At 50.0% G+C, this 24274-nt stretch overlaps 3 protein-coding genes across 3 annotated transcripts in view; 2 read left to right on the top strand and 1 right to left on the bottom strand.

Annotated features, from left to right (window-relative positions):
* Positions 1 to 24274, bottom strand: part of PSMB3 (proteasome 20S subunit beta 3) — a 61205-nt gene that overhangs the window by 2391 nt on the left and 34540 nt on the right. The gene's annotated exons all lie outside the window — the stretch shown is intronic.
* CWC25 (CWC25 spliceosome associated protein homolog) lies at positions 370 to 15984 on the top strand. The gene is made up of 10 exons (XM_056128035.1): positions 370 to 542; positions 3082 to 3254; positions 4618 to 4854; positions 6208 to 6277; positions 8022 to 8149; positions 8856 to 8919; positions 9495 to 9694; positions 10571 to 10669; positions 14106 to 14267; positions 14710 to 15984. Exons 1-10 carry the CDS (start codon positions 525 to 527, stop codon positions 14822 to 14824), a joined length of 1266 nt encoding a protein of 421 aa, XP_055984010.1. The 5' UTR covers positions 370 to 524; the 3' UTR covers positions 14825 to 15984.
* PIP4K2B (phosphatidylinositol-5-phosphate 4-kinase type 2 beta) overlaps positions 17748 to 24274 on the top strand; it is a 28695-nt gene continuing 22168 nt past the window's right edge. Inside the window, exon 1 of the mRNA XM_056128036.1 lies at positions 17748 to 18288. Coding sequence (XP_055984011.1) covers positions 18130 to 18288 — 159 coding nt within the window. The 5' untranslated portion in view covers positions 17748 to 18129. The remainder of the gene's footprint in view (positions 18289 to 24274) is intronic.

Genomic DNA, 24274 nt, shown 5'->3' with positions numbered 1-24274 from the left:
TGATACAGGGTGGTCTGGTTAGATATTGATGAGCCTAAGGCCGGGGCAGAATCTATGATCTTGGGGGGGATTGTTAACTTCCCATAATCAGAAAGAGCCCAGGTATTCGCAAGAATGTCAAATTGAAAACAAAAAAAAAAGTAGGACGGGCGCAGTCGGAAACGGGTTTTCTCACTGCTGCTGGCAAGGGGAAACTGAGGCTTCTTCTTTACTAGTCGGGAGAGGCGCGGTTTCTTTCAGGCGCAAAGAAAACACAGACGCCAATTCAGCGGGCCCGCCCACCGCGAAGTACACGTCACGTCTCCGCGCCAGCGAGTCTCTAGCGTCATCACCGCGCGACGCTGACGCGCGACGGGACGTCCGCCCGGAAGTGAGCTGCTCTGCTGGCTGCAAAAGTGGCCGCGGCTTGACCGCCGAACCTGTCCGGGGAGACAACGTCTGAACTGTCAGACTCGGTTTCTTCTTCGTCCCTCCCGAGTGTGGAGTGTTGCAGGTCCGCGTAGGGGAGAACCTTCTCCGCCGCCATGGGGGGCGGAGACCTGGTAAGTGCGGGAGGCCGGGGCGGGGGCGGCCCGAGCCGGAGACCGAGTGGGGCCCAGGACTGACACTGGCCGCGGTGGGAAAGGTTCACGCTAGTCTGGGTTATGGGGAAAGGAAACATTCACCCTAGGAAGGTGACGGATCACGCAGGCCACTGAGGGACCGATCAGAGACTTGGGAGATGTGCGAAATGTGTGGCCGGCGGCGTGGTTGGGGTTTGTGGCTTTGTGCCCCGACGATCCCTGCGGCTGGAAACGACCAGAGAGGGGGGAGTTGGAGCACTGCTGGCAGAAGAAGGCGGGTTTGGGGACTGTTCCGTAGGCTTTGTTTTATATCACCGGTTTTAAAACACGTCTCAGTTCAATGAGAAGTTCAGAGCCTTGTCCTGAACTTTGGGCAGGGTGGTTTGTGCCCGTTCTCCTTGCCCTGAGCGGTGTTCTGAAGTCAACTTTAAACCCCAGGGGGTGTTTTTCACGCCCACCTTTGTGCTTTTTGTTTTGTTTTTGATCCGTGATCACTGTGCTCAGGGTTTACTCGTAGCTCAGAGCTCAGGGATCACTCTTGGTGGGCACTAGCTGGGTTTGGGTTGAGCCTCCTGGGGTGCGGGGGTTCAAACCCACGTGCAAGGAAGGCATTACCTTACCCACTGTACCATCTCTATGGCTCCATATTCACCTCTGACTTCTGCTCCTAGGGTGCTGCGTTTTTGACTGCAGTGCTTTTGCTGGATGTCAGTTGCTTGACAGTTTCTTTTAAACTGGAGTTCATTTCCAGAGGACTGAGATTTCAAATAGAGCAAGTGTACCATTAGAGTAAGGTGAAAAATACCAGACTCTTGAAAGTGTAGCTAATAGAATAGTAAATAAATCAGTTCAACCATCTGTCAATAGAGGTATTAAAGTGTGTCAGATATTGTCAAGTAGAATGAGTTCCAAGTTTCCATTCAGGCTGATCTAATTGAGTATTAATTTATTAGGTACCCACATTCAGGGACAAGAGGCCTCGAATCCAGGGTTTCTCAGTCTTTATCCTCTTAAGATTTGGGGCTGTTTAGTTCTATTGTGTGGAGTGAGAATGCGGTGGAGGCATTGTAGGATGTTTAGCAGCTTCCTTGGCCTTGTTCACTAGCTGCTAGTTGTAAGCCCCCCCCCCCCCCCACCTTGCGACAACCAAATATGTCTCCAGACATTGTTAAATATTCCTTGGTGGGGCATCATCATCCATGTGGAAACGAAGAGGACGAGAATAAGGATGGAGGAAGGAAGGAAGGAAGGAAGGATAGATTAGACACTTGACCTGAGGAGGAAAAAGGACAGGGAGGGAGGAAAAAAAGCCTTCATTGATGGACACTTTATACATGCAGTAATTTGGTGGCACTTCTCAGTTAGGAAACTTTCTTTGTGTTAGGGCCACACCTGGCAGTGCTCAGGGCTTACTCCCGATTCTGCACTCAGCAGTCAATCTTGTCAGTGCTTGGGGGTTCCGTGTGGGGTGTCAGGGATCAAACTTGGGCCAGCTGTGTGCAAGGCAAATGTCCTCCCCACTGTACTGTGGCTCCACTCCGGCCCCTGCACGTCAGTCTTGGCCCTTACCAACCTTGACTTGTTCAGCCCATTCTTCACGTAAGCTCCTCCTGCCTCTCACCTGCCAGAGACTGCTTTGCTACCGCTGGCAGCAGAATCAACTCTAGCCCTTTAGCGTGGTTTGTGGGCTCCTTAAACTCTTCCTTAATTGGCTTTATCTTGAGCCACTTGTTCATCAGCTTGCACAGCATCTCAGTCCCCTGTGGAATGATTTGTACTTTCTTGCCACTGGACCTGCAATTAATTATGTGGGCTGTGTTGTGTTTTGAAATCTGCCCCCTTTCCCCAACCTACACCACCGGCTAATTTTTTAATTGTTCTTAGCTATTCCTTCAGGAATGCTGCCCTGATTGGGAAGCTCAACCAAGGCAGTGATTCATGGGGAGGCAGGAGAAGGGGAGATCAGAACCAAGAGGGAGATTCCTTGGAGGGAAAGTTGGGAGAGGTACTCGGCGGGGTTTGTAAGTCAGGCTGGTGCAAGGCAAGTTCAGGTGAAATGATTCTAGGAAAAGCCAGCTGTGCTCAGACAGTGAATGTGCTCTGCCGAAGGCACTTGCTTTTCAGAGTCAGCACCATGCCCCGGACCTCTTGTGTAGTCCTTGCCAACCCTCCCTTTGGCCTCTGCCAGGGGATGTCAGACTCTGGGATGGGCCTTTGCCCTATCCTGAAGCTTTGTAAACTTGAACACAGATGTGTGGACTCTCCCGAATGTCACTAGCTTTGCCATTGTTACAGATATGTTGCCTGGTACGTGCCTGCTCTGGCAGGAATAGGCAAGTCAGGGCCTGTTATCTTTACCAGTCAACCCAGCCCCTGAGTTGTTTCTCTTCGTTGTTTGTTTTGGGGCTATCCCCAGCAGTGCTGGAGGTAGTCCTGAATACAAAGCATGGGGTTCAACCCTTTGAGCCATCTCCCTGGCCCCCCTGACTTGTTTGTTTCCTCCTCTCCTGTGCTGCAGAACCTGAAGAAGAGCTGGCACCCACAGACCCTCCGCAATGTGGAGAAAGTGTGGAAGGCCGAGCAGAAGCATGAGGCTGAGCGGAAGAAGATCGAGGAGCTTCAGCGGGAGCTGCGGGAGGAGCGGGCCCGGGAGGAGATGCAGCGCTATGCTGAGGACGTTGGTGCTGTCAAGTAAGCAGGAGCAGAGGGTGCAGCTGAGAGGGAAGGCTGCAGGTGTCCTGGTACGCTGGTGCCTCAGCAGTCTTGTAACAAATGTGAGATTGACGTGGGGCAGGGACTGGCTTTGTAGGCCTAGGCTCACCATGGGACGGAGGGCAAGTTTGGAAGCCGTGACTGTCTCCATAGAGCCAGGGGAGTGAGAATGCCTAATTCCGGAAGGGTTATTGAGGCTCAAATGAAGTAACGTGTTCTCAGCTGCCGCTGTTATCCATGCTGAGGGGAGAGGTCTGCTGAGGTTGCCACAGCTCTGCCTCTCAGTGGCAAGACCATGACTAGGCCTTGTTTTTATGCTTTTGTTTGTTTTAGGTTACATCTGGCGGTGTGCAGGGCTTACTCCTGTCTCTTCACTCAGGGATCACTCTTGGCAGGGCTTGGGGGACCAAATGGGGTACTGGGGATCAAACTCGAGTCAACTGCATGCAAAGCAAGCGCCCGGCCCGCTGTACTATCACTCTGGCTCCAGCCCAATTTTTCTTTAAAAATTAAAATTACACTGGGGCTGGAGCGATAGCACAGCGGGTAGGGCATTTGCCTTGCATGCGGCCAACCCGGGTTCGATCCTCAGCATCCCATATAGTCTCCCAAGCACCGCCAGGAGTAATTCCTGAGTGCAGAGCCAGGAGTGACCCCAGAGCATTGCTGGGTGTGACCCAAAAAAAGGCAAAAAAATAAAATTACACCAAAAAGTCATACAAAGAAACACTTAGTGTAATGTTATAGAGAAGAGTGTTTTCTGGACTGTTCCATTCTTACAGTATGAGTATAGAAATGGGGCTTCCACACCTGCTCTTGGGAGTCTAGCCTACTGTAATTATGTGTGTCAGTGTTTAGTTTTCTAACTGCTATTCTCTCTGAATCGCAAGGGGATATTTGCTTGGCATAATAATGGGACATAATTTGGTCCCTCTCTTTTGGCTCAAAAGCAAAATTAACTTCCTGAACTATCCTCCTGACTTTTCCTCATTATCCCCTCAAATATAGTAGTATTTTCAGTGCTAGTATGACAGTAAGCACCCAAATATAAAAAAAAACAAAGCTCCATGAGTTATTAGTTGCTTCTGAGTCACCTCTACATGAAAATATAAAATAAAGACTTTGTAAAGAACTATCAAGAATTCCTGGGCAAAGACCCATAGCTCAGATTAAGGGGTATCTTTTTCCCCCAGAAATTGTGTGTATGGAAGCTGCCCTGCAGGGTGCCGAGTCTGGCCCCTGCTCCGTGGCTGTGCTCATCTTTACTGTGTGTTCAGGGCTTGTGTGTAGGCTGCAGGAATCTGGAGTTTCTTTGACTCTGTGCTCTCTATCCTTGAACTAGGAAAAAAGAAGAAAAATTGGACTGGATGTATCAGGGCCCAGGGGGGATGGTGAACCGTGATGAATACTTGCTGGGACGCCCCATCGACAAGTACGTGTTTGAGAAGACAGAGGAGAAGGAGGCGGGCTGCTCCTCCGAGACAGGCCTTCTCCCTGGCTCCATCTTTGCCCCGTCGGGTGCCAATTCTCTTCTTGACATGGCCAGCAAAATCCGGGAGGACCCGCTGTTCATCATTAGGTACGGAGAGGAGCACTGGGGAAGGAGCATTTGTTCCAGGGATGTTACCCAGCCTCTGTGAAGACCCTTGATGCCCTCACCTCCGTGTTTGTTTCCCCTTGGATTTCTGTCCTATGAAAAGATGGGGCTCCTTTTGGGCTTCCTGAGACTTGATTAAAGGACCGGATCTAGGCCATAGGAGAAGAGATTAGCGGAATGTCTAGGCCAGACCCAGTTTATGCACTTAGCATACCTGAGAAGGTAGGAGGTGGAAGGAAGCTGATAAATATGGTAACTTTTTCTTTGTTTCTTTGCTTTTGGGCCACACTAAGCGGCGCTCAGGGCTGACTGCTGGCTCTTAGCTCAGAGATCATTCAGGGTACCGTATGGGGTGCCAGAGATTGAACCCGGGTCAGCCATGTGTAAGACAAGTGCCCTACCCGCTATACTATCACTCCAGCCCCAGAAGTGTTCTTGAGAGGGAACACTGCTGTCTTTCATAGGTGCTTGCTCTGTTGAGTGGGCTGAATGTTGCAGTCCAGGCTGACACTGTTTCCTGGATGGTTGGGAAGCTCTAAGCATGAGGCCTAATGAGAAACAGATCACACTCACTTTCCTGCATAACCAGGAGCCAGTGTTAACCTAACCTTCAGTTCTGTATGAAGGGCTGAGGAAGAATTCTGGCTTTTTTTTTTTTTTTTTGCTACACCTTTATCTTTGGGTGACACCTGGCAGTGGTCAGGGCTCTGTGCTCGAGCTGATCCTTAGCAGCACCTGGGGACCGTCAGTGGTGCTGGGTTTTAATGCATACAAGGCAAGCACCTTACCTCCTGTACTATCTCTCTCGGCCCTCAAACATGGTCTTATTGTATTATGTTTTTGTTTTAGGGCCACACCTGACAGTGCTCAGAGCTTACTAGCTAGGGATTGAACTTGAGTCATCTGCAAGCAAGACAGACATCTTAATTTTTTTTTTTTTCATTTTGGTTTTGGGGGCCCCCTGGCAGTGCTCAGAGCTTACTCCTGGCTCTGTGCTTAGGGATTACTCCTGTCAGGGCTCAGGGGACCATGTAGGATGCTGTTAATTGAACCTGGGCTGGTCGCATATAAGGCAAGCTCCCTGCCCACTGTACTATCATTCCAATCCAGTTATGATTTATTGTTTTTATTTTTGGAAGGGGGCCAGACCCTGCAATGCTCAGGCGTTTGTCCTGGCTCTGTATTCAGAAATTACTCCTGTCAGTGCTTGAGGGATCATGTGGAATGCTGGGGAGTGAACACATGTCAGCGTGTGCAAGTCAAGTGCCCGACCCACTGTACTATCTCTAGCCCCCCAATTATGGTTAGAAAAATTTTTTTTTCCTCTCTCCCTAGAAAGAAAGAGGAAGAGAAAAAAAGAGAGGTATTAAATAATCCTGTGAAAATGAAGAAAATCAAAGAATTGGTAAGTAATGCATCAAATACATACCAGTAATATCTTTTAGCTACTTACCATGAGAACATCTCTCATTCTTTTGTTTGTTTTTCTGGGCCACACCCAGTGATAACTCAGAGCTTACTCCTGGCTCTGTACTCAGGGATCACTCCTCAGGGGCATGGGGGGACAGTATGGGGTGCTGGGGATTGAACCTGGATCTGCCGCATGCAAGGCCAGCACCCTACCTGCGGTATTATCACTCCAGCCCCCTCATTCTTTTTGGTTTTGTTTTGGTATTCTTGCTATTCTTAGAGCCTGTTACTGGCTCTGTTCTCAGGCATCACTGCTGGTGTGCTAAGGGAACTGTATGGGATAGCAGGGATTGAACCTGGGTTGGCTGTGTGCAAGGGAAGCCCCTCCCCATGGTGCTGATGCTCCGGCCTCATTTGTATGAGAGAAATTGGAGGGAGAGTCTTTTAGAGCACTTCTCTGGGGCTTTATACCATCTTTATTCCTCATGCTCAGCTTGATTTCATCTTTCATGTATATTGGTTAGAAAATTGCCATGTGATGTCATTTTTTTCCCAGAAAATGAGGTGTCAGGGGGTCTGATTGTGGAAAGCATGATCAGCCTTTTTTCGTTTGTTTTGGGGTCATACCTGGCCATCCTCAGGGCTTACTCCTGGCTCTATGCTTAGGAATTATTCCTGGTAGTGCTTGGAGTGCTGGGGGTTGAACCCAGCTTGGCCGCATGTGAGGCAAGCACCCTCCCCAGTGTGCTGTCTCTCCTACCCCTCGCATGATCAGTTTCACAGGGTGTATTTAGGCACTAAGGGGTGGGGTCAAGCCTTGAAAGCCCCCTAGTCTTCATGTCACATTAGGTGACTGTTTTCGGATCCATTCAAAGGAGAACTTGAATATGGGTCTCACAGCCTGGAGAGAGTGCAGGGGTGGAGACATTTGCCTAACATGAGACCGACCCTGTTTGGTTTCCACTACTGCATATGGTCCCCTAAATATCCCCAGGGATCATTCCTCAGCACAAAGCCAGGAGTGGCAAGGACAGAAAGATTGATTTTGCAGTCCTATGGAAGTGGAGTTCCTTACAGTGGTGCTGTCTTGTGGCGCTCAGGGCACTGTGTGTCCTAGGGATCAAAAAAGGGTCAGTAGCATACAGAAAAGTGCCTTAATCCTTGTATTCTCTCTATGGGCTAAAACTGGGGTTCTTTTGACATGGGAAGGAAACTCCCAGGGATTTATTATTTTTTTTTCCTAGTTTTTGGACTACACCCCTCAGTGCTCAGGGATTACTCCAGCGGGTGCTCGGGACCGTATAGGATGCCAGGGATTGAATCCGGGTTGACTGCAGGACAGTTGCCCTATCAGCTGTATTGTTGCTCTGGCCTCTCCCAGGGGTATTTAAAGCCACAGATTTCTGGGGCCAGAGAGATAGATGGTCTCTGAGTACCACCAAGGGTCACTACTGAGCACAGCCAGGAGTAGTTCCAGAGCACCACTGTGTGTGGTCCCAGAGCAAACGAAATGCCATAGGGAACTCCCCGGCCTCCAGATTCCTGCCCTCAGATTCTGTTCAGTGGTCTCAGTGCATTTGAGTCCAGCCACAGCCAGCAGTCTCTGAGAACCTGTGAGCATGTCTGGAACCCCCGGAAACTCTGAGGCCTGGGATCAAGTGTGTGACGCCATGGTCCCCTTCTGGAGACTGACGGGGGTCTCACTTGCCTGGTGTGGTCGTTTTCTGGGCATTTTCCAGTTGCAAATGAGTCTGGAAAAGAAAGAGAAGAAGAAGAAGAAGGAGAAGAAGAAGAAGCACAAGAAGCACAAGCACAGAAGCTCCAGCAGCGAGCGCGACAGCAGTGAGGACGAGCGGAGCCGGCGGAGGTGAGGGCGCAGCAGCAGGGCTGCCCTGGCACAGTTACTCTCTCCTTCACCCCCTAGGTCTGTCCCCTGTGTCTGCTCTCTGCCAGGCCTGCCCGCTGTTGAGGGGTCCGTGGGGAAGCTTGGCCACAGGCCCTCTGCCCATAGGCTTGCCAAGGGAAGCCAGCCCTAGAGTTAATTCCTTGGCGAGCTTAGCATGACCCGCGACAGAACTGACCGTGACCTGTGGCAGGGTGTTCAGCCCAGCCCCCTGCGTGCAGCCCTCTGACCTCAGCTGCTTGCTCCAGGGGAGGGGCTTCTAGGCAGGTATTTCTGTTCCCGGAGGCAAGGGCTCCTGTGTGCCCGTCCCAGGCGCCGTCTCTGTGGGAGCAGCCAGTCTTGTTACTGCTGACTCACTCTTAGTCCCAGGAATAAAAGCTCCAGGTGACAGGAGAGTGTGTTTGGTGCTGGGCTCCAAAACCTGGCCCACGGCTTTTCACAGGAAAAATATGACCGGACTGCTGCATCCCCCAGCAGAGACCCTCCCCATAGAGAACCAGGCTCCTAGATCAGAGCGGCAGGAGCGTGAGGGCACGGGGGGGGGGGGGGGGGGGGGGGGGGGGGGAGGGGGAGGAGGCGGGGGGAAGCAGGAGGAGCGCTGAGGCCGCAGAGACTTGCCTTAGACGTGTAGGCATTTTCTTCTTCGGTGAGCATCTGTTTTCATCCTTAGATCTCAAAAGAAGACTGCAAACTCCTTTCCCGTTTTGTCCAAAGTCCCGGGATATGGCTTACAGGTAAGGCTGTGGGTGAGACCAGGGCACGGGTACATGTTGGATGCAGAGCATGGTTTCATTTTAGGGGCTTCTCACTCCATGTGATACTCATTCTGGTGATGTCGGTTTGATGGTGCTGTGTTCAGGGGCCACGGGAGGCCATACTCAGCGGCGTCTGGGAGCCCTGCCACACCGGGGATCTCATTTGGGTTTCATACATGCCAGGCCTGTGCTCTACCCTTGGAGCCATATTCCTGGCCCACGGATAATAACTTCTTTTTGTTTGTTTGTTTTTGACTTATTCCTGGCTTTGTGCTCAGGGATCACTCCTGGAGAGGTACACGGGATCCTGGGGATTGAACCCAGTTTGGCTGTTTTCACGGCCAGGCGCCCTGCCCGCTGTACCATCTCTCTGGCCCCTGTGGGTGCAGCCTTGTAGGCATTCTGAAGACAGCTTTCCTAGGTGGTTTTGTGATGCCCCCGAGGGAGCTCGTCAGCCCCCATGCTCCTCTGTCCATGCAGGTCCTTCCCTGCATTGCTCTGGGGCTGCCGGAGCCCTCTGTGAAGAGCTTGCTTTCCTTTTCTTGGTGCTGTAGCTCAGAGACTCTGACCACAGCCAAGGACTTCGGGGGCCTCTGATGGCTGAGCCGAAGGGAGCACACAGAGGCAAGAGTCACTCCAGGTCCCGAAGTTCCTCGCACTCACCTCCTAGACATGCCAGCAAGAGGAGCACCAGGGAAGCACGGAGATCGAGGTCCCCAGGCCGAAGGTCAAGATCCCCACGGCCAAGCAAACAGTGAGTCTGGGGCTTCGCTGCCAAGTGACAGTTAATGGGGGGGCTGGTTCCCAGCGGGTATTTGCTTTTGGTGCTGTGTGTCCCCCACCTTCTCCAAGAGTTTTTTTGCTTTGTGATTGCCTTTTGTTTGTTTGTTTTCTGGGACACACCCAGTATTGCTCAGGCTCTGTACTCAGGGATCACCCTTGGCAGGCTTGAGGGATCTTGGGGAATGTTGGGGATCAAACTCATCTTGGTTGTGTGCAGGGCAAGTGTCCTACGCTCTGTACTGTGGCTCTGGCCTGCTTTGTTGTTACTCTTTTTTTTTTTGGTGGGGGAGGGGGCCACACCCAACAATGCTCAGGAATTACTCCTGGCAGTGCTGGGGGCCTATGTGGGATGGCAGGGATCGAACCCAGGTCGGTCATATACAAAGCAAATGCCCTACCCACTGTACTATCACTCCATCCCCTGTTGCTGCTTTTATCTAATTATTTTCCCACTTCAGTATCAGACTCAAGCCCTTTAACCTACACGTTTATTATTATGTATGTGTAGAATCTCAAGTAAATTTAATATGTCTTCAGGTCTTTGATTTTTGTTTGTTTGTTTTTGGGTCATATCCAGTTGTGCTCAGGGCTTACGCCTGACTCTGTACTCAGGACTTATTTCTGGAGCACTCAGGGACCATGTGGGGTGCCAGGCTTGAACCCTGGCCAGCCATGTGCAAGGCAAGTTCCCTGACTATTGTAGTACTATTGCACAGGCCCCAGATTCTGGTATTTTTTCTCTTTCTCTTTCAGCTAAATTATAATCTAAGTATTGTAAGACTATTAACTCCTCTATTGCTGAGGGACAAGCTGAACAACCCTGTATTGAAGCCTTCTCTGTTAACAGGCACAACTCCAAGGCAAACAGGAGAGAGAGAGGCCGAACTAAGAGCCCATCTCCTAAAAAAGAGATCTACCAAAGGCGACATGCTCCCGGGTACACCAGGTGAGTCTGGGGCTAGGTGGGTCGCTTCCAGCTGTGCAAACCCCAGGCTTAAGTGGATCACACCGGACTGGAAGATGGACTGTCGAGCCTTCTCACCAAAGCAACTTTCATTTATTTATATGTTTATATTTTGGCTTTGGGGCTGTATGTGGTACTCGGGGGCTGCTCCCAGCTTTGTGCTTGTAGTAGGATAAACCTTTGAGGTTGTTCCTGGTGTAGCCGGTTCAGTCCATCCCGTACTTACTATTTGTCGACTGATTTAGTGGTGCCAGGGACAGAGCCTTGTACCACACACTCTCAAGGCATGAGCTTTGCCACTGCCACTGAGCCATATGTCCTGGCTCTCATTTGGTCAAGAGCTTCCATGGAACACAGGTGGAAAGACAAAGCAAGTAGATATGACTTTATGGACAGATTGGCTCTTCGGTATCTCTCACAGTCTTCAAGCTGGTTAATTCTTAGCATTTCATGAAGCAGCATTTCTGTCAGAGTTTTCTGTTCTTGTTTGGTTTTTGGGCTATAACTGGTGGTGCTCAGGGCTTACTCTGTGCTCAGGGATCACTCCTCTCCTGGCGGTTCTGGCAGGGTCCATTTGTGGTGCTGAGGATTGAATCTGGGTCAGCTACATTCAAGGCAAGTGATTTCCTCTTTCCTACCTCCCTGACCCAAAGTGCAATGCTCTTGAAGTATCAGTTGAAAGGGAAGCAGGGTGGTCTCCTTGGGTGAGACGGCAGTGGACCATGCGTTGGTGTGTGGTGTCAGAGTCCAGTACTGCAGTCCAGGACCAGGGACCTTTTCTGTGCCTCTGAGAAGTGGATTCTAGGGGTGTTGGCTGCTCTAGGTCAGGGTTCAGATGCGGGCGACACCTTTCACGAACCTTTTACTGCTCAGTTTGGCTGCATGCTAGTGTCACGTGTTCATTCCCAGCCCAATTAGCTCAATCTCGGGGGGGGGGGGGGGGGGCTCTGACTTCCATGCTTACACTTATTTAGCTACTACTCATTTTATTTTTTAAAGGGCTGGAGCAATAGCACAGTGGGTAGGTCACTTGCCTTACACTTACTGGTACTGCATATGGTCCCCCAAGTCCCTCTGGGAGTGATCCCTGAGCACAGAGCTAGGAATAAGCCCTGAGCACCACTGGGTGTGGCCCCCAAACAAAACAAAACACACACAAAAAAATACCTCCTATTCTTGGAATCTGAAGCTAGCTCAGTGGGGTGGAATATATGCTTTGCATGCAGAAGGCCTGGGTCCAGTCCCCAGCACTGAGTCAAGAGTAGTCCCTGAGGGACTGGAGCGAAAGCACAGTGGGTAGGGCGTTTGCCTTGCTTGCGGCCGACCCGGGTTTGATTCCCAGCATCCCATATGGTCCCCTGAGCATCGCCAGGAGTAACCCCTGTGATGGCCAGGTGTGACCCAAAAAAAAGAGTAGTAGTCCCTGAGCATCATCAGGTGTGGCCTCCCCAATACAAAAAATATATATGTATACACATATGTAATAATAAAATAAAGCCCTTCTGTTCTCTTTTCTCTGATACAATATCTTTATTGAGTTTTTTTTTTTTTTCCCCTTCTGCTTTTGGGCCACCTCTGTGCTTGGAGATCACACTCCTGGCAATACTCAGGGAAACTATGCAGTGTTAGGGATTGAACTGGGATTGGCTGTGAGCATGGCAACCCAGTACTATCTCTCTGGCCTCATCTCTGTTATTTTTAATTGTAAAAGTTATTTTTTAAATTAATTTTTCGGAGCTGGAGTGATAGCACAGCGGGTGGGGCGTTTGCCTTCCATGCGGCCGACCCGGGTTCGATTCCCAGCATCCCATATGGTCCCCTGAGCACCGCCAGGAGTAATTCCTGAGTGCAGAGCCAGGAGTAACCCCTGTGCATCGCCAGGTATGACCCAAAAAGCAAAAAAAAAAAAATTTAATTTTTCCCCGCAGTGCACAGGGAACTGCAGTAGTACTCAAATTTGAATGGAGTTGACTGTTCAGGGCAAACACCTAAACCATTGTCTCTCTGGCCCTGAATTGTCAAAATGTTTAAGCTTCATGATTTGTCCTCTATTCTCCAACTGCTTTTCCATTTGCTTTGGCATCTATCTTTTCACATTGGATATATTTTCTGAAATGTTTGGGGATACTTCATGGGCTACTCATATTTATGAGTAAGGTACTAAGAAGCTGAAATCACTGTATTGTTTGAATAGCAATTATCTACTGATAAGAGACTGGATTTAAACTGTGGTTTTTATTTTTTTTTTTTAAAGCAAGATAGTTTTTATTGAATGAAACTTATTTAGAAAGATCTGAAGGGATAGAAGGAGAGGAAGTATGTGTTCAGGAGAGTACACAGGCTTCTCTAGAGTGGAAAAAGCAAGCAAAGATACATAGACAGGCAAGCGAGATACTTGTATAAGGGAGAATGCAGGCTTAAGAGCGAAACTAAACTGAATTTGTGTGTGTGTGTGTGTGTGTGTGTGTATGTGTGTGTTTTGCAGTGCTTGGGTTCAAACCCAGGGCTTCATATGTGCAAGATAGGCAGACACTTTACCACCACACTTTACCACATCCTTGTCCCTTTGAACTGTTTTTTTAGTTGGAAATATTCCTATGTCTCTATTGTCTGAGTGGTAGTGCAGCGGGTAAGGCGCTTGTCTTGCATGCGGTTGACCTGGGTTTGGTGCTCGTACCTCATAGTTCTGTGAAGGAGTTCCACCAGGAGTAAGACTTGAACACTGCCTCTTCTCTTTTGCGGGGGTGGGGGGTGGGGTGTGTGATATGGGGACTCACACCCAGTGGTGCTCAGGGAAGGTTACTTCTAGCTCTGTAATCAGGAATTACGCCTAGCATGCTTGGGGGACCATATGGGATGCCAGGGATTCAGCCCTGGTTAGCTGTATGCAAGGCCAGTGCCCTACCTGCTATACTGTCACTCTGGTCCCTGGAGATGGCTTCTTTAGTCAGGACTATTAGATTTCTCCAGATAAACATTCTCTGGTTTTCTGATCAATTATTATCTGTAAGCCCTGAGCACTGGTGGGTGTGTTGCAAATACTGTTGCCAGAAATACACAAATATTGTTGCCAAACAATTGGAATGTATTTATTATAGATTTAGATTCATGACAAGGTCTCTGCTTTTATATATAATGTTGCAAGAATCATCATTTCTAGGATTATTGAGTAACAATATAGAATCCATCACTAAAGACTTCCAACTTTGTAGCGAACCACTTGACCAAGATGTGGGGAGGAAGGAAAAGTCTGCAGGGTATGACTACTGTATGAGCTGGGCATACCTGTGGAGAGCTGGGCTTTGGAGAGCTGGGCTGGGGGCCCAGAGCCCACCCTCCATATTTTCTCCATGGAGTGTTTCTGATTTTTGGCTAGGAGGGAAGTAGGCCCACTAAGAATATTTTTGGTGTTCAACAGAAAACTCTCCTCAGAAGAACTAGAGCGAAAACGACAAGAGATGATGGAAAATGCCAAGTGGCGGGAGGAAGAGAGGCTGAACACCCTCAAGAAGCACGCAAGGGAGGAGGAGCGGGAGCAGAAACTCGAGAAGCTGGACACCCGGGATGGGAAGTTCATCCAGTGAGTGCGCCTTTCCTCTTGCCTAACAGCATCTCCCAGAGGGGTTAAAGGAGGCCGTGTGCAGCCTTCATTCCAGATGCTCCTGGGTGGGTCTGTCTTCAGAGCTATGGGGCTCAGTCTTCATACCACCTTCGTTACCACTCCCAGCTTCTGGACAGCTGGATTCACAAGGAGAAGTGAATCGTATCTTAGTCTCCGGGTTTTTTTATTTGAGGAACTAGTGCTCAGGGCTTGCTCTTGGCATGCTTGGAATATAGAACCGGAGTTGGCTGCATGCACATTGGGCGCCTTAAACACCCCCTCCCCCCATGCTTCCTCTCTGGCCTCAAAGAGCTTGTGTTTCGATAGCTGCTTTATGGTTCACAATCTGTTTCTTCTCTAATTCCCTAATAGTTGACCTACTGACAAACGTTACTGACTCTGGCCTGTCTTCTCTTCCTAGCCGCATGAAGCTAGAGAGCACATCCACCTCCTCCCTGGAGGACCGAGTAAAACGGAATATCTACTCTCTACAGAGAACCTCAGTTGCACTGGAGAAGAACTTTATGAAAAGATGAAAATCATCCTTTGCCAGTTTTCCTGAATTTTCCAGGAAGGCTGTTGATGCCTTAGAAATTCTCTTTATAAGAGTTTGAACACCTTTTTTCACAGATGTCAAAACACCACTGTTTAAAGTGACTCTCCTCCATCACTTCTGGAAACAGTGCTACATCATTTGAGAAAACAGTGTGGCTTGCTTTATGGACTGTCTGAGATCACTGGTACCTTTTGCTGTGGGGAGAGAGCGTTTGAACTGTTTTGCTAAGGTTGGGCACTGGACCATCTAGGGGTGATCACTCATCCTGCTGCGAGCTGATTTTTGGTGGCACCAGGATGGAACCCAGAGCCTCACTTTCCTAAGGCAAGTGCTCTTCCACTGAGCTGCATCCCCGGCCCTCATCTTTCTCTGGAAGCTGCTGCATGTCATCCTTGTACCTGTGTGAACAGCTTATTCCATTGCCTCCTTGTAGACAGAACATTTCCCACGCTTCTCTTTCCAGTCACTCAGATTGTGATTACCTGGGATAAATGAACATTGGCTTGTATCAGAGGATATGTACAGAAAGATGTCAGGTCAGAGTAGCTCCAGAGGGCTGACAACTGGAAAAGAATACAGAAAACCCCTACCTGAACCATCTGAACTATCTATTGAACTGCAATAATGTAGTGTGTATGTGTACAAATGTATACTTTTTTCATGCTTTTTAAAAAAAAAAGTTAGCTTTGTGAAAATATTTTATCAGTGACTTTTACTATATAATAGAGCCATATTGAATCTTATGATACAGTAAGGCAGGACAGCTCTTCTTTTTTATTCTTCTGTAAATCTGACTAGGGGTGCCTGGATTTGATAGGTGAAGGGGAATCTATCCTTTGATGTGGTTTAGATCTTCCTATGGTGGTGAAGTGGGAAAATGAGTTTAGAAGTCAGGACCAAATTGTCAGTATATTCCCTAGCTCTTGGGAGAAAACATAATGGAAGCTATTTATGTCACACTACGTGATAGAAGGATGACTTTTATCATGTAGTATCTCATAATTCTACATTTTTGGGAGTTGTTTACTAATGTTTTTAAGTATTAAAAATCATGGGGAGACCAGAGATAGTACAGCAGGTAGGGTGCATCTCTTACATGTATCCCACCCCAGCACCTCATATGGTTCCCCAATCTCTAACAGGAGTGATCCCTGAGCAGGAGTAGGCCCAGAGCAGAGCTGGGTATGTGCCCCCACCTCCCCCGGGCCAAAAAAAAAAAAAAAACCACAGTAACTCTTGGCTTTAATCTTCTGTGGTTTTTCTTTTTTTAAAAAATTTTTTATTAATCACCATGAGGTACAGTTGTAGACTTACAAACTTTTGTGCTTGCGTTTCAGTTATGCAATGATTGAGTACCCATCCCTCCACCAGTGCCCATTCTCCACCACCAATGATCCCAGTATCCCTCCCCTCAACCCCATCCCCTGCCCCCACCCCCACCCCGCCTCTGGCAGGGCACTCCCTTTTGTTTTCTCTCTCCTTTTGGGTGTTGTGGTTTGCAATAGAGGTATTTAGTGGCCTCGTGTTTGGTCTATAGTTTACTTTAGCACACATCTCCCATCCCGAGGGTCCTCCAAACATCTTTTACTTGGTGTTTGTTCCCTTCTCTATCTGAGCTGCCTTTTCCCCCAGCATGTGCGTCTAGTTTCCAAGCCATGGAACAAACCTCCTGGTACTTATCTCAACTATTCTTGAGTTTCTGTGGTTTTTCTAATCTGTTCACCAGAAGACCTTATTTGACCCACAAACTTCTAGGTTTTTGCGCTTGTGTGCGTGTGTATGTGTGTGTGTGTGTGCGCGTGTGTTTGGCCACATCGAACAATATTCCTGGCTCTGCACTCCTGGCAGTGCTCAGGGAACTATATGAGATGCCAGGGATTAAACCCAGGTCTGGCACCTACAAGGCAAATGCCCTACCTGCTGTACTATCACTCTGACCCTGCTACAGATCTAGACCAGCTAATATGTGGATCATATTAACAGGTCTAGGTCTGTGTTCTGCTGACTTCTAATTCTGATGCTGCTTAAACTGAATCTGAATTTTTATTTTTGAGCATTTATGATTCCGGGCATTGTAATGCACGTCCCTCTTCAGAGAAAAAGTAATATGCAATTGTTATTCATTTGATCATCTTATTCTGTTTCCCTATGATATAACTTTTATTATTTTTTTTGTGTATGTGACACTAGGCTATTGTGTTTACTGCTTGGGCCTGGCTGTGATCAGGGGAATAAGCCGTGAACCTGAACCTCCTCTAGGCAGAGCATGTGCCCTCGCCATACTGTCTTTTCCCTAGCCCAATGTCTTTTCTTATTTTATTACTTGGTAATAAAGTTTACATTTATTTTTGTAACCGTTTAAAGAGCGACCACGTGCAAAGCACCAGATTTACGAGTTCCCATATCCAGAAGGATAGTGACCCCATAATTTGTGCGGAATATACACAGAGACGTCATCCAAAGAGGAGTCAGTGCATCAAAGTGTAAGCAGTTTGTTCAGATTCCCTGAAGTCAAGAAAAAGACTACCGCGACCCTCTGCGGTAGGAGAGGTGTGTTCAGTGGCCGGCGGGATCTCCAGGCGACCCTCAGGCCGGAGCCAGCCGGGCGCAGGTGAGTGGGTGCAGGGCCCATTCATAAAACCCAGGGCTCCCGGCCGGCTCCGCTCATTGGCCCGGAGGGAAGGGGGCGTGCCCCGCGGGAGGCGCGCGCCGAGGACCCGGGGGAGTGGGCCGATCCACGGCGGGTGGAGCGAGGGGGCGTTCCGCCGTCTCGCCGGCAGGACTTCCTTTTCCCGCGGCCGAGTTCCTCCGCGGCCCCCCGGGGCGGGGATGGTACGCGCCAGCCCCCTCGCCTTCGCGCCCCGCCCGCCCTCCGGAGCCGTGGGGCCGCCGCCATCTTGGCGCGTCGGGCGGCGGGAGCGAGCCCGGCCCTGGCGCGGCGGGGCCCGCGCGGGAGGCGCTCCCGCGAGAGACGGCGAGAGCTGCCGGGCGCTGCCTGCTCCCCGCCCCGGCACGCGGCTCGGCGCGCGCGGACGCCGGCGGGGCGCTGTCAGGCCCGGGGAGGAGGGGCGGGAGGGTGGCCGCTGCCTCCCCGGGACGGGCCGTACCACCCGGGCGGGGAGGAGCGGGCCGGGGGCGGGGCGGGGCGGGAGGTAGCGGGCCGGGCGCGACCATGGCGTGCTGAGGCGGCGGGGGTGGGCTCGGTCCGGGGGAGGCCTGGGGCCGCGGGCTTGTGCGCCGTCTCGGCCACCCCCTGTCGCCGCCGCCGCCGCCGCCGCCCCGGGCATGTCGTCCAACTGCACCAGCACCACGGCGGTGGCGGTGGCGCCGCTCAGCGCCAGCAAGACCAAGACCAAGAAGAAGCATTTCGTGTGCCAGAAAGTGAAGCTATTCCGGGCCAGCGAGCCGATCCTCAGCGTCCTGATGTGGGGGGTGAACCACACGGTAACCAGCTCCCCCGCGCGCGCCCCCACGCCCCCCGGGCGGGCCCCCTCCCCCCGGCCTCCTGCGTGTGCTCGGCTCGCGGCGGGCTGCCCCGGGGGCGCGGGCCAGGCCTGGGGGCGGCGGGCTCGCGCCCCCCGGCCTCGCTCCGCGCCCACCCGGCTGCTACCTGGGTCCCGCCGTGGCCTCGCTCGCCGGCCGCCCTCCCCTGACCAGGCGATCGCACCGATCCGCCTCGGTAGTCCCCGATTTCTGTGGTCTGGTGACTGGAGTCGGGCCCCCCCCCGCACGCCCCCACCCGACCTCGTTCCCAGGGGAAGCCCTGCCCGGGTTTGCTTTTTCATTTCTTCTGGAGCAAGATGTATCCACTGGCACGGGCTTCCCTGAATCACACGCGCGCGCGACCTGGGGCTCCCTGGGTGCGGGAGAAGAGAGGATGTGGCCATCGGAGAGGCCCGATGATCAGGACTGTGAAGGGTAGAAATCAGGTGTGTCTCTCTGTCGTCTCCTGAAGTGCTCTGTCAAAGGCCTGGCCCCCTTAGTCCAGAGCTGTGGGTTGTGTGGGGTGGGACTGAACCGGAGTGGGTTGGATGGGGAGAAGGATGAGCCAGAGTGGACTCCTGGGGCCTGGGACTGCTTGGAGATTGGCCTGCAGCCCCTCTTAGGAAATCAGAGCCCAGCGCTGTGTTTGTGCTGGAAAATTTTACATATGACTTGTTTCGGGGCTTCTTCCTCTTCCAGCCACTGATTCTCTGACTTCTTAACCATTTTGTTGGCAATCTTGGTACCAGGAATGAGCAGAGCCTCAGAAACACTAGAAAAACTAACCACCAATAGAATGAGGACGGTGAAGCTAATAGATAGGGCTTCCTGTTGATTTCAGTTATTGTTATTATTATTATTATTTTGGTTTTGGGCCACACCCAGCAGCGCTCAGGGTTTACTCCTGACTCTGCATTCAGGGATCACTCCTGGCAGGCTCAGGGGAATATATGGAATGTGGGAATTGAACCCAGATCAGCCACATGAGAAGCAAGCACCTCGCACACTATTATCTCTCAGGACCCTGGGTTTCAGTTCTTTCGGCTTTGTGACTTTTCTGAGAAGTTTCCTCAAAGACCAAAAAACTGGGCCAAGCACCAGTAAGACTGCTTTGCTTTGATAGAGTCTTTGGCGATTGATGAACTACAGTCTGCGACCCTAGTTTTAGATCTTTACATTGAGACAGAAAAGTAACATGTGTATGTTGAGGTCTTTGTTGATTGATTGGCCTTTAGATCTTTACATTGAGATAGAAAAGTAACATGTGTATGTTGAGGTCTTTGTTGATTGATTGGCCTCCGGAGAGCGTTTCCAGGCCCTTCCTGGAGGTGGGGATTCTGGCTCTGCTTTGGAACATCACCGGTTTCATGACCAGCAGAGTTTGTTCTTCCTGCTTTCTGCTGCCTCAGGGGCTATCTCACAAAGTTACAAGGAACAGTGGGTCATCAAAATGTGAACCCCATATTCCTGCATGGATGGCAGCCTCTTAATTTTGTTCTTCAGCCTGCTTCCTAAAGGAAAGTTCCCTGTCTGATGAGGTGTTGGCATCAGGACTCTTAGCGCTAGCTTGGAGGGACCTGGGTCCCGATTTCCTACTTAAAGCAGAGGAGGTTTAGCTTACCTCTGGGCATAGCAAAAGATGCCACTCAACTGTGAGCACTGAACACTGTGTGCCTGAAGTCAAGAACGGTTGACTCATCCCTGGGCCCCTTCTGTGTTCATGTTATGGACTTAAGTGGAAGGTGTTACTCCTTTTGCTTCTTGTTCCTTGTCGTAGCTCTCCTTCCAGTGCCAGGATCGCCTAGCAGTCAGTTCTTGCTTGAGACTCTGAATGCACACTCGGGGATGTGGGCCTGCGCGTGCCAGTTTTTGGGGGTATGATTGGGCCTCGGCTTCAGCATCTTTCAGCTGTGAGCCTCCAGGGGAAGCTTCTGAATGACAGATGGAGAAGTGTCTGTGACTCCCACTCACTTGGACTAGCAGTCACCTCTTTCTTTGCTAATGTTAAGAACGTTTGTTTGAAGGGTCAGAGTGTTAATACAGTGGGTAAGGCATGTGCCCCTGCACCACATATGGCCCCCCAAGCACCACCAAGAATGACCCCTGAACATAGATGATGATGTGGTCCAAAACCGCTCCCTGCCCAAGTTTGAGGGCTCACTGGCAAGGCACTGGCTTTAAGCCCTGTGCCTCTGATTGTAAGGGGTGGGCGCCTGGGAAAATACAGTGGGTGTGGGTGCTCCTGCCAGGGTCAGGCTGAGCTGTGGAGGCCAGTCAAATCTAGCTGCTTCATCTTGACCTGCAGTAAATTCTCCTACTTAAAAGTCCTCATGTGAGATCTGAAAGCATCTTCCCAAATGAGTATAAAATCCTGTTACTCTCAGGGGTCTTGAGTTTCCTAGAGATCTCCACACTGTCTCAGAGGGTACTTGGCAGAAACCCACGGTCACTGTGTGTTGTAATCTAAGGTTCCAGATTCCCATGCAGCTTCCTTGCTGATGTGAAGCCTTCCCCTTCGCGGCACTTGTTGGTAATTATGTGTATTTGGGAAACTATCAGCCTAGTTTTCAGAGAATCTGTACCGTTTAATGTTTCCACGAGCAATGTATGGGAATGTTAGTTTTACCACTCCTTACAAACTTGTTATCTCTTGTGTGTGTGTGTGTGTGTGTGTGTGTGTGTGTGTGTGTGTGCGCGTGCAGGGGGTGTAGTAAGGGACTACTCCCAACTCAGTGCTCTGGGAGTTCCTTCTAGTGATACTGGTGTGTGTTTGGGGGTGTGGGGGGGCACGCTGTTTGGTGCCTGGGATCAAATCTGGACCTGCTGTGTGCAAAGCCTGCGTTCAGTTCTTCATATTATTGTTCTGGCCCCGTTGTTTTGACTTTTTCTTTAGTTTTATTTTGAGGGGACATACCTGTCAGTGCTGAGATTGGGGGTGCTGCTCCCAGCTCTGTCATTTTGTTCTTTATATTCAACCTATTAAGTGCAAAGTGGTATTTCATTATAATTTTGAGGGGCCAGAGTGACAGTTCAGTGGATAGGGCTGACCCAAATTCAATCTCCGGCACCACAAGTGGTTCCCTGAGCCTGCCAGGAGTGATTCCTGAATGCAGAGCCAGGAGTAAGCCCTAAGCACCGCCAGGTGTGTCCCCAAAACAAAAGCATAATTTTGATTTGCTTTTCTGCTGCCGCTTATGATATTAATAATAAACATCTTTTCACATGGGTATTGGCCATTTGTGTGTATATTTTTGCTTCTCTCCCCCCCCCTTTGTTCTTATTGCTACGATGCTGGGACTTGCACATTTGGTCTTTGAGCTCACACGTGGTTGCAGTAGCTGGTGCTTATGCACGTTTTGGTGTCGCTGAATTGAACTCAGCATGTTGGGTAGCATGAAGAATCAAACTTGGGTCTTTGTGACAGCAAGACATCCACCACTGCCACTGGGCTTGTTAGGAAATTATCTCTTGTCCCCATTTGTATAATTTTATTGGATAAGTATCTTTTAAGATCCTTTGCACATTTTAAAAAGGTTTTCTCTGGGGCCAGAGAGATAGTGATCTAACCTAAGTAGGTTAGATCCCTGGCTTCACATATGGTCCCTAAGCACTACCAGGTGTGGAGCCCAGGGCCTCACACATAGAATGTGCATATTTTACCTCAGAGCTCCATCCCCAGCCCGCCTTACTACTTTAAACATAGCTTGAGTGATAGGAGTGATAGTTCAGGGGGCAGGGCATTTGCCTTGCATGTGGCCAATCCAGGTTCAATCCCTGGTATCTGATACGGTCCCCTGAGCACTGCCAGGAGTGATTCCTGAGTGCAGAGCCAGGAGTAACCCCTGAGCATCGCTGGGTGTGATCCAAAATGCCGAAATAAATAAATAAAATATATATGCAGAGGGCAGAGAGATTGCTTCAGTGACTGCATGCACTTTGTAGGATGAAGACCTGGGTTCAGTCCCTGGCACCATTTGGCACCATTTGGTCTCTGAGCATCACCAGAAGTGACTCCAGAGCAAGGAGCCAGTAGCCTCTGAACTTCACTGGGTGTGGCCCCCAAACAAACAAAAAAACCCAACAGTGATAAACTATAGTCCAGATACACAATAGAATCTGACTCAGCTGTGAGGAAAAGATAAAATCATGCAGTTTGCTGCTGTACGGATAGAACTAGAGGGGATCATGTTGAGTAAAGTCAGCCAGGAGAGGGACAAACAGAATGCTCCCTCAGATGTGGACTATGAAGAAACACAGTAAAGAAATAACAAATGGCCCAAAGCAACAGAGTCTACACTGGTCTTCAGAGCTGAGCTTACCATGGGGGGAGATGGTGTTTGGAGAGGGACCCCGAGACCATGGTGGAGGGAAATACTCTCCTGGGGGGATATGGTATGACAATGTTGTATGCATGAAGCCCTGTTGCAGACAGCGCTGTAAACCACCATGAGTTAAATAAAATTTAAATGTAAATCACGACGAGTTCAATTCAATTGAAAAAAATACAAAAAAGCAACAAAACAAACCCCAAAACTGGTGTATAGGGGGTTGGATGATAGCACAGCAGGTAGGGTGTTTGTCTTGCACACAGCTGACCTAGGTTTGATTCCCAGCATCCCATATGGTCCCCCAAGCACCGCCAGGAGTAATTCCTGAGTGCAGAGCCAGGAGTAACCCCTTAGCATCGCTGGGTGTGACCCAAAAAGCAAAAAAAAAAACAAAACCCTAAACTAAACAACTCATAGGGCAGGTTAGTTTGTGTACTTCACTTGCCCGAGTCCCTGGGTTCAGTTCCTGCCACCCCCACAACTAAAGCCACAAATCCCCAGGAAGTAGTCTCCAAGTGGCACCTTTGAATGAGTTTGTCCTTCACCTATTCACTGAGAACCCTGGAAGAAGGAAAAGCAAATGGTCAAAAGAAAGAACCCAGCCTAACTGGGTTTTGGCGCCTGTGACTCCCTGAGCCTTTTTCCTCTTGGGAGTTTTTCATGGCGCTTGAACCTCTTCAGTCATGGAAACACATTTCCCCAAGCATGTGTTCTGACAGTAGCAGGTAATGTGTGAGTGGTGGCCAGTCCACTGCTGACCGCCCATGGAATCCTGTAGGAAGCCTGCACGCCCGGGAAGGCCTCCTGGAGCACAGTTCCCCTGAGGGTCACATGGGGAAATAGATACTTCTAGATTCTGATGTTCATCATACTAGAACCCGCAGTTGAAGGCTCGTTTCTGGTAGGATCAGCGTAGCATGAACTCTGCTCCTAAGCCTTTCTCACTCAGCCTGTTTAACCTTATTATTTATGCTGATGGCTCAGGGAGTTAATCGTTTGGATAATCCAAAAACCACTTAAATGATGCGAAATGCAGCTAATCCAACATGTTACATTTTACTTGAGAACAAATGAACTTGTGTTCCACAAGTGCACGTCTGTTGACCCAGAAACATGCTAGTTTGTAAAGGAAAGGTACACCTTCTAGAAACATTGCTGTCACCCCACCTTTCAGGCTTTAGAGCTTTCTGTTTTTTGGGGGGGGGGGGTGGGAGTTGTTTTATTTGTGTTTGAACCATACCCAGAGATGCTCACAGCTTACTCCTGGGTCTGTGTTATTCAGGGATCACTGCTGGCAGGGATCAGGAGAACATTGAGGGTGCCAGGAATTGAGCCCAGGTCAGCTGCATGCAAGGCAAGCTCCCTACCCAGGTTTTAGTATTTTCATTTGCTCTCCTTTCTCTCCCTGATAGTTTTTTCCCTAGCATTTCATACTCCGACAGTCTGGTCACAGCCTCATTTCTCATTGTTATCTTGTCAGTCTCCAGACCGTGAACCTCTTAAGCATGGTCACACCAGCTTGCTGTGTGTTATGGCATTAGCCGTTCCTCTTTCTAGCCCCCCTCCCCCCATCCCTCTATCCAGCATTTACTATATCTCCTGGGTATGAGGGATTGTGC

Source organism: Sorex fumeus, unplaced genomic scaffold (assembly GCF_029834395.1).
Source record: "Sorex fumeus unplaced genomic scaffold, SorFum_2.1 ptg000063l, whole genome shotgun sequence".
Taxonomy (NCBI): domain Eukaryota; kingdom Metazoa; phylum Chordata; class Mammalia; order Eulipotyphla; family Soricidae; genus Sorex; species Sorex fumeus.
This window is presented reverse-complemented; position numbering and strand designations above follow the sequence as displayed.